The sequence below is a fragment of the Mandrillus leucophaeus genome, unplaced genomic scaffold, assembly GCF_000951045.1.
Source record: "Mandrillus leucophaeus isolate KB7577 unplaced genomic scaffold, Mleu.le_1.0 Scaffold1797, whole genome shotgun sequence".
Lineage (NCBI taxonomy): Eukaryota > Metazoa > Chordata > Mammalia > Primates > Cercopithecidae > Mandrillus > Mandrillus leucophaeus.
Window position 1 is genome coordinate 40,556 of NW_012101806.1, and position 11,029 is coordinate 51,584.

At 44.9% G+C, this 11,029-nt stretch overlaps 1 protein-coding gene across 1 annotated transcript in view; it reads left to right on the forward strand.

Annotated features, from left to right (window-relative positions):
- Nucleotides 1-1,131, forward strand: part of LOC105537717 (gamma-glutamyltransferase 5-like) — a gene marked incomplete at its 5' end in the record, with an annotated part of 30,671 nt that extends 29,540 nt beyond the window's left edge. The window contains 1 exon segment of the mRNA XM_011977353.1: nucleotides 1,087-1,131. Within this exon segment, the coding sequence (XP_011832743.1) occupies nucleotides 1,087-1,131 (45 nt within the window).
- Between the last annotated feature and the right edge of the window lie 9,898 nt (nucleotides 1,132-11,029).

Sequence of the window (11,029 nt, forward strand, 5' to 3'; positions counted from 1 at the left end):
ACATGGGGAAGGAACTGGCATAGGAAGGGCGCTTCATAGCTCTGACCCCTGTGCAAGCAGAGGGTGGGGGAAGGGGGGTATGAAGAGCCCCAGACCACAGGCAGGTCAGAAACAGCCTCAGCAGACTGAGCAGATCTTTACATGGGGGGTGCCCATTAGAGGATCCCTGCTTCCTGCGGGAAGACCTGGCTGTGGCCACCCCTTGGCTCCTCACTGCCTGGATTCAGCCCATGGGAAGGAGGGCATCAGTCACCTCTGCTCCTCCTGCAGGTTCTTCTGGAGGGACGTCTGACTGGGACACTCCCATGGCCACCATCACCAGCATTGCTGCTGTATCCTCAATTGGGACAGGGGCTGTGCCCTTCTCCCCACTGCCTGCTCTTCCACCTGGGCCCCATGTGAGATCAGAGCCGAGGTGTCTTGGAGCTTTGGCCACCCATAGGCCCTGCAGCCACTGAGATGCCCCTTCAGCCCGAGCTGCATGCTGGGGAGGGAAAGATCTTTGAATAACCCTTACTCTAAATTAGAGTCAATTCTTCTAGGGGACATTAGAAAGTTTCCAATCCTGGAGTATGCTCTGGGGTCATCTCCCTTCCCATTCTCTGCCCAGCTCCTCCTGCTCCAGTGGCCTGGGCCTTGTCCCCAAACCTCTGTTACATCCCCAGTGTCTGAAATGTCAGGCTTTCCTTAAATAAGTGTTTAAAGAATGAATGAATGACTTATTCCAAGTCCTCTGTCTGGTGGGTGACACCTGCATTACACTTTTAGAAGACAAAAGCAAGCCTGTGGCCCTGATTGTCTCTAAATTATGCTAACATGTTCCCACACTGTTGTATCATGACCACAATGTGACAAAAGTACAGCCAGACCCACTGCAGCCCCTCAGATATGCTCTCCACCTGCCTCAACCCTGTGAGCGGTAGCTTCACAGCCTCTCTCAAAGTCACCCTCCACCTACCACACACTCTGGACCATCTCCTCCTCTGCCACAGCCTGCGGTTCAGTTGTCCCTGTCCCTGTCCCCCACCTCTGAGACACATACCACTCCCCTCCCTCCCTAATTCCTCTGCTGTCATCTTCCTCCAGATGGCCAGGAACGTCCCTTGCAAGGTCTCCTGTCCCAAGTTCTAGAACTTGTCCTGGAACTTCCCCAGAGCTGAGTCTCTCATAGGAGAACTGATAATAGGCACAGCATCTCCCTAGCAGATGGAGGAGAATCACCTGAGGGTCCCGCACATCCTCCCTGCGGGAGGCCTGGAACACACACCCACCTCTACACCTGCAGCCGCGGCTCCAGTGCCCACAGTCTCAATGCCTTGCCCTGGAAGGGGCTGAGCATCCCCGTGGCCTGTTTTCCCTTGTGTGAAGATCTGTTTCACTCTCGGTGAACTCCTAGTCCCACTAAGCATCCCCAGCAAGCGCCTCCTCCTCTGAGCTGTCCCTGTGGAGAGCGCCCCTCTGCACTCAGCTCAGGCATTGTGTGCCCGGTTTGCAGCAGATCAAGCTTTCTCCTGGGCCACGATTCCACGTGGGCCTCCCTACCGGGCCACCATCCCTAGAGAGAGGCCCCATTTCAGGGGCGGCTGCCTCGGGACCACAGTTCCCTTATTCCCCTTAGGGATTCCTCTCACGTATTTGAATCCTGGAGTCAGGGAGACAAGGGAAGGGGAGATTCCGGACCATTAGAAAGGAGAAATTCACCCAGAGGCCGGCAGGGGGTGCAGTGAGACTTTCTCTAGCGGCTTCTGCGGGACAGGTGCTCACAGCTGGGGAAGCTTGAACTGACAGACGCCCCGGACTAACTCACTGCTTCCTCTGAGAACTCTGCAGCTTTGTCCCCTCTGGAGCTGACAGAGTCCCCTGAACAAGGGCCTGTGTGGTCCCAGCAGTTGCTTTCTCCTAGGCCGCACCCATGGGGCAAACTCTTGCCTCACGCCAGCCTCCCTGTCCAAAGGCCTGAACCCTGTGAGTGCACCTGGGGCAGAGGCAATGGGGGGACTCATTTGCATGGGCAGCCCCTCCTCTGTGGGCACGGCGGGGCTGGCATACGAGAGGCCTGGGGCAGCCCAGCCCCGGTCTGTGGCCTCAGAGGCAACTGTGTCCAGCATGGCCCTGACTCCTCTCCTCCTCTTGCTCCTCTCTCACTGCATGAGTGGAGACTGGGCTCTGAGCCCAGGGTGGCCCCAGCCTGATCCGCCCCCCATGGCTCAGATCCCCCAGCAGCTACAGCCTGGCCCTGCTCCCCACTGTGCTGTGTCTGTGTCTGCAGGCTCCCTCTCCCAGCAGGTGCTGACTCAGCCTCTCTCCCTCTCTGCATCTCTGGGAGCAAGGGCCACACTCCCCTGCACCCTGGGCAGTGGCCTCAAAGTTGAATACTATTTGATACAGAGGTACCAACAGGAGCCAGGGAGCACTCCCAGGCATCTCCTGAATTTCAAATAAGACTCAGATAAGCACCAGGGCTCTGGGGTTCCCACCTGCTCCTCAGGATCCAACAGTGCTCTTTCCAGTGCAGGAATTCCACACATCACGGGGCTGCAGTCTGAGGACAAGGTTGACTATTACCATACTACATGACGTGACAGCTGTAAGACTCACAGAGTGTTCTAGACCCAAGGCGAAATCACACAAAAACCTCTCTTCCTCACTGGGTGTGGTGCCTCAGGCCTGTAATCCCAGCACTTTGGGAGGCTGAGGCGGGTTGATCATGAGGTCAGGAGGTCGAGACCATCCTGGCTCACACAGTGAAACCCCATCTCTACTAAAAATACAAAAAAAATAACTGGGCGTGGTGGCGGGCACCTGTAGTCCCAGCTACTCAGGAGGCTGAGGCAGGAGAATGGCGTGAACCTGGGAGGCGGAGCTTGCAGTGAGTCGAGACTGCGCCACAGCACCCCAGCCTGGGAGACAGAGCGAGACTCCGTCTCAGAACAACAACAACAACAACAAAAGCAAACAAACAAAACCTCCCTTCCTCTATCTGGACTTTGCTCAGTTACCCTGCTGGTGGCTCTGGCAAGTGGAGCTCAGGGGTGACTTTTATTGTTAGCCCCTGATTTTCATCAGAAGAATAGATCTGACCATGTTTATCTTTTTTCTTAAGTTTAACCTTTAGGTTGATGCATTGTTCTTACGTCCTTACTTCATTCACCTTGCCCAGGTGGAAATTTCTTGCCCAGAGATTAAAACAAACACAAGAAACCAATCAAACAAAAACAAAAACAAAACCACCAACCCCACCACAGCAAAAACATTCCATGGGATTCGTTGGCAGAATTCAAGTTGATCCCATCCATACCCCACTCAGAGTCCAGGAGTGACTCACAAATCCTCTGTCCCGAGAGCTTCAATACGGTTTTAATCATCCTACACCAACATGCAGGGGGAATTGCATTCTATAGACTGGCAATGAACCATCTAATATAACAGAAAAGCAATATCATTTATAATAACACCAATATAAAATGCTAATCATAAAATGAGAAAAAATCAATGTCTTATAACCTGAAAATGACAAAACATTACAAGGGAAATAAAAGAAATATTAAATAAATGAATAATGTTTTCCCAGTTTATTTCTCTGTATTCCCATTTGTGTTTTCAAACAATCAATGTGCTTAAGATAACAGTTCATTCCATTTTTTAAAATAGGTTGACTACAAGGTCTTCCTATAAAATAGGTTTGCAGTGAATGATAAGGTAGACATTTCGACAAAGAAATTGAATTTTTTAAAGGCATCAATTGACATATCACCCTGGGTTAATCCTAATCAATTTTCATATGCCCTGTTTCTGAGAAATGGGTGAGTGACATGTTGGTTTTAAAATCCAGAAGGTCATTTTTTTCAGACATGTAACAAGGAGGAGCCAAGGGATGACAACTTCAGTTAGGGAAGAGGGGGGAGCAGGTGCAGGATGTGCTGCTCTGTGGCTGATGGACAGAGTGTGAGTGCAGCAGGCCTGAAGCTGACTGCTGCTGGGCTCAGACGGCTGTCACCTACAGTGTGCACCTGGGTGATATGGTTCTGATTGTCCCCCACCCCCCATGAAGGACCCTGAGACCTCTTACCTACTGCTCAGAATTCAGGAAATAGAGGGCCCTTTCTAAGAAAGGGTGCAGTGTAATTTCAGGATCACTAACTCCATTTCCAAAAGCTTAAAAGTGGAACTCACATCCATGATTTCTCATGCAGTGACTATGATAACCATTCTCACAATATTGTAGATCATCTCCATTCCTTGCCTTGGCCTGTCACATACAGACTGGGCATATGTTTCTGCACACATGGGGTGTGTTGGGCCGATCTTGTGAGGTTATGCAGAGTCAATAGTCTTGATGTTGGGGAATCTCTTATTCCTTGACCTGTGCTTCCTGTCACTGACTGTCAGGGTCTTTCTGGGGACCTAGGGTCCATGATTCATGATCTGCCTATACTTATCACAGACAGTTTCATAGAACAGAATCCAGAAAAGAGCCAGAAAAATCAGATGGGAATGCGGAGTTGTATGAAGGATCCTGTCCTTTGCTCCCTGAGCAGAATTGTAAAAAGATTTGAGACAGCTCTGCCTTCTCTTTGGGTCCTAAAAAGCAAGGCTATGGGTGACCCCATCCTGCCTTGGGTCCCCCCTTCCTCACTCTCCTGACACACGACCCAGGCACAGGCTCCTGAGGCCCCTGTGGGTCTCTCTCCCAGCTCTGCCCACCACACAGTAGACCCTGCTCTGTGCTTGTAGGTCTCTGTGTCTCTCCTGGCTGGTCCAGCCTCCTGCGGGGGCTCAGCCCTCAGAACTGAGGGCAATGTCTACTGCCCTGGAAGACACAGCACAGGATGGAATGGTGTGACTTGGACTCCTCAGCATCCAGGATATCTCTGGAATCACTGAAACAACCACATATTTTAGAATCTTGGTTGTCTTTTTGCCTTTATGTCAGTCTCCATCAACAGCTCTCCATTCCACCTTAAGGATGAAGATGAACATCCTTGCTCAGGGCAAGGGTTAGGCCCAGTCCTGCTCCAGCACCGCAGACCGCTCAAGAAGGAGATTCTGCATCCAGGGACATACAGGCAATGACACCCGTCAGATAGTGCCAAATACAGAGAGGTCATAAAAATGATGGCGTACATCCAAATATCTTCATAAAACAAACTGTATTTTCCAAAACAGCCTGTGCTTCTATTAATCAGTTATCGAACACTTATCAGGTCAGTCCTCTCTTTTCCCTGCCCTCCAGGAACTGTGATGTAAGCCTAAGGCCACTGAAAAGGTGACCTCACATAGAAATATAGTTCTAATAGTGTATCTTAATATCTTTTCCAGATAATTTTGAATATTTCTCTTAATACCGCACCAAACTTTTACTAATGGAAGATTCTTAAATATTGGTTGCCATGTGATCAGAAATAATATCAATAAACTTTTTGGATTCTATTGAATTATAATCAATTGAATTGAATTTTCCTGCAATTTGAATACATCTTTTATTCATACATGATTTTGTAATATTATGCATTGATCATTTGAAAAATACTGTTACATTGAGTTATGCAGTTCTTCCAAATAATGCCGTAGTAACTTCTAAGACAGGATTAAAAACTCACATTCCTTCATAGGAGTATTACTTTTACCCAGGAAAACATGTAAATATCTGCAAGATATCAACCTCATAGGTGAGGAAACACATTTTCTAAATTTTGCTTGTGAGCTGAAATTTTGACATGCCTATAAACATTGTGGATTGTTTTCCATGAAGTGACAGTTTCACTTTGTAAACTTTTAAGAAAATTGATTTCAAATGTAAATTTAAATAACAGTGTTTTGTCTGTCAGCCATTTGCTACATTATCATTAAGATTTATTTCTTGTGGCATAAAATTCTCATACTCTATGTATAGTTCAATTTTCTTATAATATTCCCAGTGTTGGGCAATCATAACAATGATCTAATTTTAGAATATTTGCATCACCCTAAAAGAAGCCCAATACACATTAGCATCAGTCCCCATTCCTTTCACCTGCAGATTTTGACAAACACTCATCTACTTTTTTTCTTAATGGATCTGCCTGTTATTGACATTTCACATAAATAAAGTCATCTGACATACATTATTTTGTGATTGGCTTTTTAAAGTTTGCATACTGTTCTCAAGATTGTTCACATTGTATAAAATATCAGTACTAAATTCTTCTGAAATTTTCGAGCAATATTCCATTATATGGATATGCTACATTTTGATTATTCATTTATAAACCCAATTAGATATTTAATATGTTTCCACTTTGTTGCTATTAGGCACTCATGATATACATTTTGATACACTCACACACACACATACACACACACACACACACACACACATTTCCCTGAGTTATGTACCTAGGAAACCTCAGTCACATTATAACTCTACGTTTAACATGTTAAGTACTAACTTTTTTCTAAAGTGGCTTTCTTTTTCAAAATTCCCACCTGCAATGTTTCGAGTATATTTCTACATATCCTTACTAACAGTTGTTATGATCTGCCTTTTTAAATATATGTATCCCAGTGAACCTTTTTGGATTTTTGTTTTTGTTTATTTGTTTGAAACAGGGTCTGGCTCTGTCACCCAGGCTGGAGTGCAGTGACGTGATCTCAGCTCACTGCCACACCCCGCTCCCGGGCTCAAGCCATCCTCCCACCACAGCCTCCTGAATAACTAGGACTACGGGTGCGTGCCACCAAGCCTGGATAATTTTTGTGTGTATTTTTTGTAGAGACGAATTTCACCCATGTTGCCCAGGATGGTCTCAGATTCCCGGGCTCAAGCAATTCTCCCACTTCAGGCTCCCAAAGTGCTGGGATTACAGGCATGAGTCCCCGCATCCAGCCTCCAGTGAACTTTTAAAGATTTAATGACTGTTCTTTTTTTAAATGTGTGGTAGAATTAAACATAGACACTCTCTGGGCCTCAGCTTTTCTTTGAGGTTACTATTATTATTGTTACTAATTCAGTCTCCTAACTTGTCGATTCTGATTCTCCATTTGTTCTTGAGTTAGTTTTGGTAGTTTGTGTCTTATGAGGCATTTGTCCCTTTCATCAAAGTTACCTAATTTTTAACATGAGTTTGCTTCACTATTTTATTTCTTTATAAAAGGTAGGTAGTAATGTCTTCTCCTTTTACTTTTTTTAATATTGGAGTGATTTTTTTCTTCAACTCTCATTTTATGTATTAGACCAATTAAAGGTTTGTCAATTTTGTTAAACTTTGAAACACGTTTGGTTTTGATATTTTTCTAACTGTTTTTAGAGTTCTCTTTAATTAATGTCTACTCTAATCTTCACTTCCTTCCTTCTGCTTGCATTCATTATATTTCGTTTGCCTTTCTGTTTTTCTAGATTTTTAAAGTAGAAATTGAGGTTACTTATTTGAGACCTGTCTTTTTATTAATAGGGGCATATATAACTATAACTGTATCTCTAAACAGTGCTTTTGCTGGGCATGGTGGCTCATGTCTGTAATCTCAATCCTGATGTTTTGGGAGGCCCTCGTAGGAGGGTTGCTTGAGGCCAGGAGTTCAAGACCAGCCGAGGCAGCACAAGGAGATCCCCATCTCTACAAAAACAAAAACAAAAAAACCCACAATGCTTTAGTTGCAGCACATAAGTTTAGCATTTAAATCTTTTTTACATATCAAGGCAATTCTTTCACCTATGGTTATTTCCATGGCCTGTGTGATATTTCAGAATATTCTGTTGTTTTAGTCCATTTTATGCTGGAAAAGACAAAAGTCTCATCTAGGAACTGCAGAGACAAACACACCCCTGCAGACACATTGGGTTTACCCCCACTGAGTTCTGCATTAAACTTCTGACCTACAGATCTGTAAGAAAATATGTTTCTGTTGTTTTAGGGCACCCTATTAGTTACAGAAGCAATAGGAAATGGATACAACTAGTTTTGGCAAACAGGACCTGTATCGTGGTGTGTTGGGTTTTGAAGACCATCCACAGGCTCCATGACAAACCTCGGGACTCACAGAACTCATAAAAGCTGTTCTCCTAGTTGTGGTTTTTGTTGCTTTATTGTAATGTGATCACACACGTTAAACATCAGCAGAAAGAGAGGCCCATGACGAAGAGTCTGAGAGACATCGGGGCAAGCTTCCAGGCACCCTCTCCAGAGTCCGTGTGGACAAACACAATTCCCAGCATGTGTGTGTGACAACACGAGTGTAGTGTTTCAACCAAGGAAGTTACATGAGGCCTTGATGCGCAGGGCTGTCAATGGGGGTCAGGCATGTAGACATGCAGGGATGCAGTGTGAACACCTGGACCCAGCAGGCACCAAGCCAGCTGCTTCTCTGACCAGCTCCAGGGATGGCTCTTTACCCACATCCATCCCACCGCCCCCAGCCCTGCTCACTTTGCTCCTTGTGAGGTGCATGAGAGGGTGGAAAAGCTGTGGCTTTTGCAGAGCCATTCTTGTAATCTTCCCTCAATCAAGGCCATTTTGTGACAAGACCACGTGACTTTGTGGTGTTTGCATTTGCAGGTGATACCCAGTGAGGAAAACGGCTTCTTTTGAATGTGAGCTTTTGGTAGCGTGGACCACCTGAGCCATTCTGGGGGCAGGAGGCACCCCCTTTATGTTGGTGGAAGCTTTATTGGTTGAAATCGTCACTGCCAAACTGGTGAGGGGAATATGTTGAGTATCTCAGAAGTCCAGACCCTTTGAAGTACTTGAGAACATGAATGAAACAACAGAGCTGATCTCTTAGATGCTTGTCTCTATTATGAAAGTTCTTTTGAGTTCTAAATTCAAAAAGAAAGTGGAAAAATACATCCTTTTCAGTCTGCTTTTTTATGGATGGAGCATCCCGGCCCTTTAGGTCCAAAGCCAGTCATCAGGCAACCCCTGCCAAGGACACATTTATGGAAATATTGAGCTCGTTTGCCATCACAGAAGGGACTTTTCTGAGGACTAAATCCAAACTGGGGCATGAAGCGCCCCACAAAGACGGTCACCACTTTGCCACACTTTGTCTATGTGGCCTCTTGATGTCAGTGTCCTGACTGGGAGGGCAAAACTTCCCTGCACTTCAGTCATTTTTCATGGACTGAGGAATGCAGGTGGGTTTGACACAGGAGCGATTCCTAAGAAAAGAATGGCCCAACTTTATTCCTCAGCCTGAGGATATCAATAGGAATAGGACAGACTTTGCAGCCTCTATATATCTTGTTCCAGAGACAAGACACCAGAAAACAGACCATACTTTTACCCATGGCTGAAATAGTCTTCCAAAATGGCATCCCAGAAAATCTACTTCTGGATAGTACAATACGCTATTTGTTTAGGATGATAATATAGGTGACATCATTCAAACGGAAACTTGGAAATGATCCTTAACATTGCAAAATCATGTCTTTTGTGACATCGGACATCTCCTTGGATAGGAAAAAATGGCTGGGGCAAGGAAACCCACAGGGAAGAATTTTTGGGAACTGTGCTCACCTGTGCAGGTGCTTCCTCCCTTTGGGGTCTCTGTATCAAACTTAGTTCCAGCACCCCGACACTGTTTGGATCAGGTGGGTCGTGGATTACATTAATCAGGGCAATCAAGTAAGGAACTGGATTTCACCACAAGAGTTTTTTTTCTTTTTTTCTTTTTTTCAAAACTGTGAAATTTGGGGCTTGGATAGACTTAGAAGATTTACAACTTAAGGGGAAAAAAGGACTCTGAGAAACAGACTGTGACTGTAGCTGGTAATAATAGAGTAAGAGGTAGTAGAAGTCTTCTCACCATAAACCATAAGAGAAAGGACACAGTAATAAAATACAACTCTTTAGAACACCAGAAATTAGGCCGCTCATGACTGTGATCCCGGAGATAGAGTGAGAATGAGGCCAGCCCTGTGATCACCCTGGTGTTCTGCCTGAAGCAATTCCCAGACTATACCTCAAGTGGTAAGAAGAACAGGCTGGTCTCGCGGCACTGATTTCAAATCTTACAACTGAAATGATTGGTGTATCAGCAGCAGAGTAGGAGAGAAGAGGCAGCCAGGCAGAGAAAAGGCCCCACATATATGCACAGGGTCCCCTGGCCTTCAGATGCATTTTAAGAAATGTAAAAATAATTAAACTTCATAAAGTAAGCAAAAAACTGCTATCAAAGAATTAACTTCCATTGGTGGATAGTAACCCAATAAATGACTAGAGCTCAGATGAAACAGAGACTTCCGGGTTTTCACCCACTAGAGTGGAAAAAGCCTATTGAACCCAGCAGCTGAACGGGCAGGAAGGCTAAAGTAGACATAGCATGTAGGCTCCCTTAGAACAACTGTTAGGAATAATGAAAAGCAGTCCTCTAAAGGCTCAAGCTGAAAGGCACACACAGTACAGGACAAATCATAGCAGCATTAAAAGAAAGACCATAAATCAGCCAGGCACAGCAGCTCATGCTTGTAATCCCAGCACTTTGGGAGGCTGAGGCGGGCGGATCACGAGGTCAGGAGATCGAGACCATCCTGGCTCACACAGTGAAACCCCGTCTCTACTATAAAACACAAAAAATTAGCCGGACGTGGTGGCGGGCGCCTGTAGTCCCAGCTACTCGGGAGGCTGAGGCAGAAGAATGGCATGAACCCAGGAGGCAGAACTTGCAGCGAGGCCACTGCACTCCAGCCTGGGTGACAGTGCGAGGCTCCGTCTCAAAAAAAAAAAAAAAAAAAAGAAAGACCATAAATCAGAAATATGCAACATAATATTAAAATAATCCAGACTGCATAAAAGTAATTAGATGTTTAAAGAAGCATAAAAATATATTTTTATCTCTGGGGAAATTTATTTGATTTGTATTATTTTATATAATGTACATATTAATATACATTATATAATATATGAATGATTTATACACATCTTATTTGTATTTATGTTATATACTTACAATTATATTTATATCATCAATAAATATTTATAAATAAATATCAAAATATTTGTTATACATCTGTTACATTTGTTATGCAAATTAAATACCAAGACAACAATAGGCT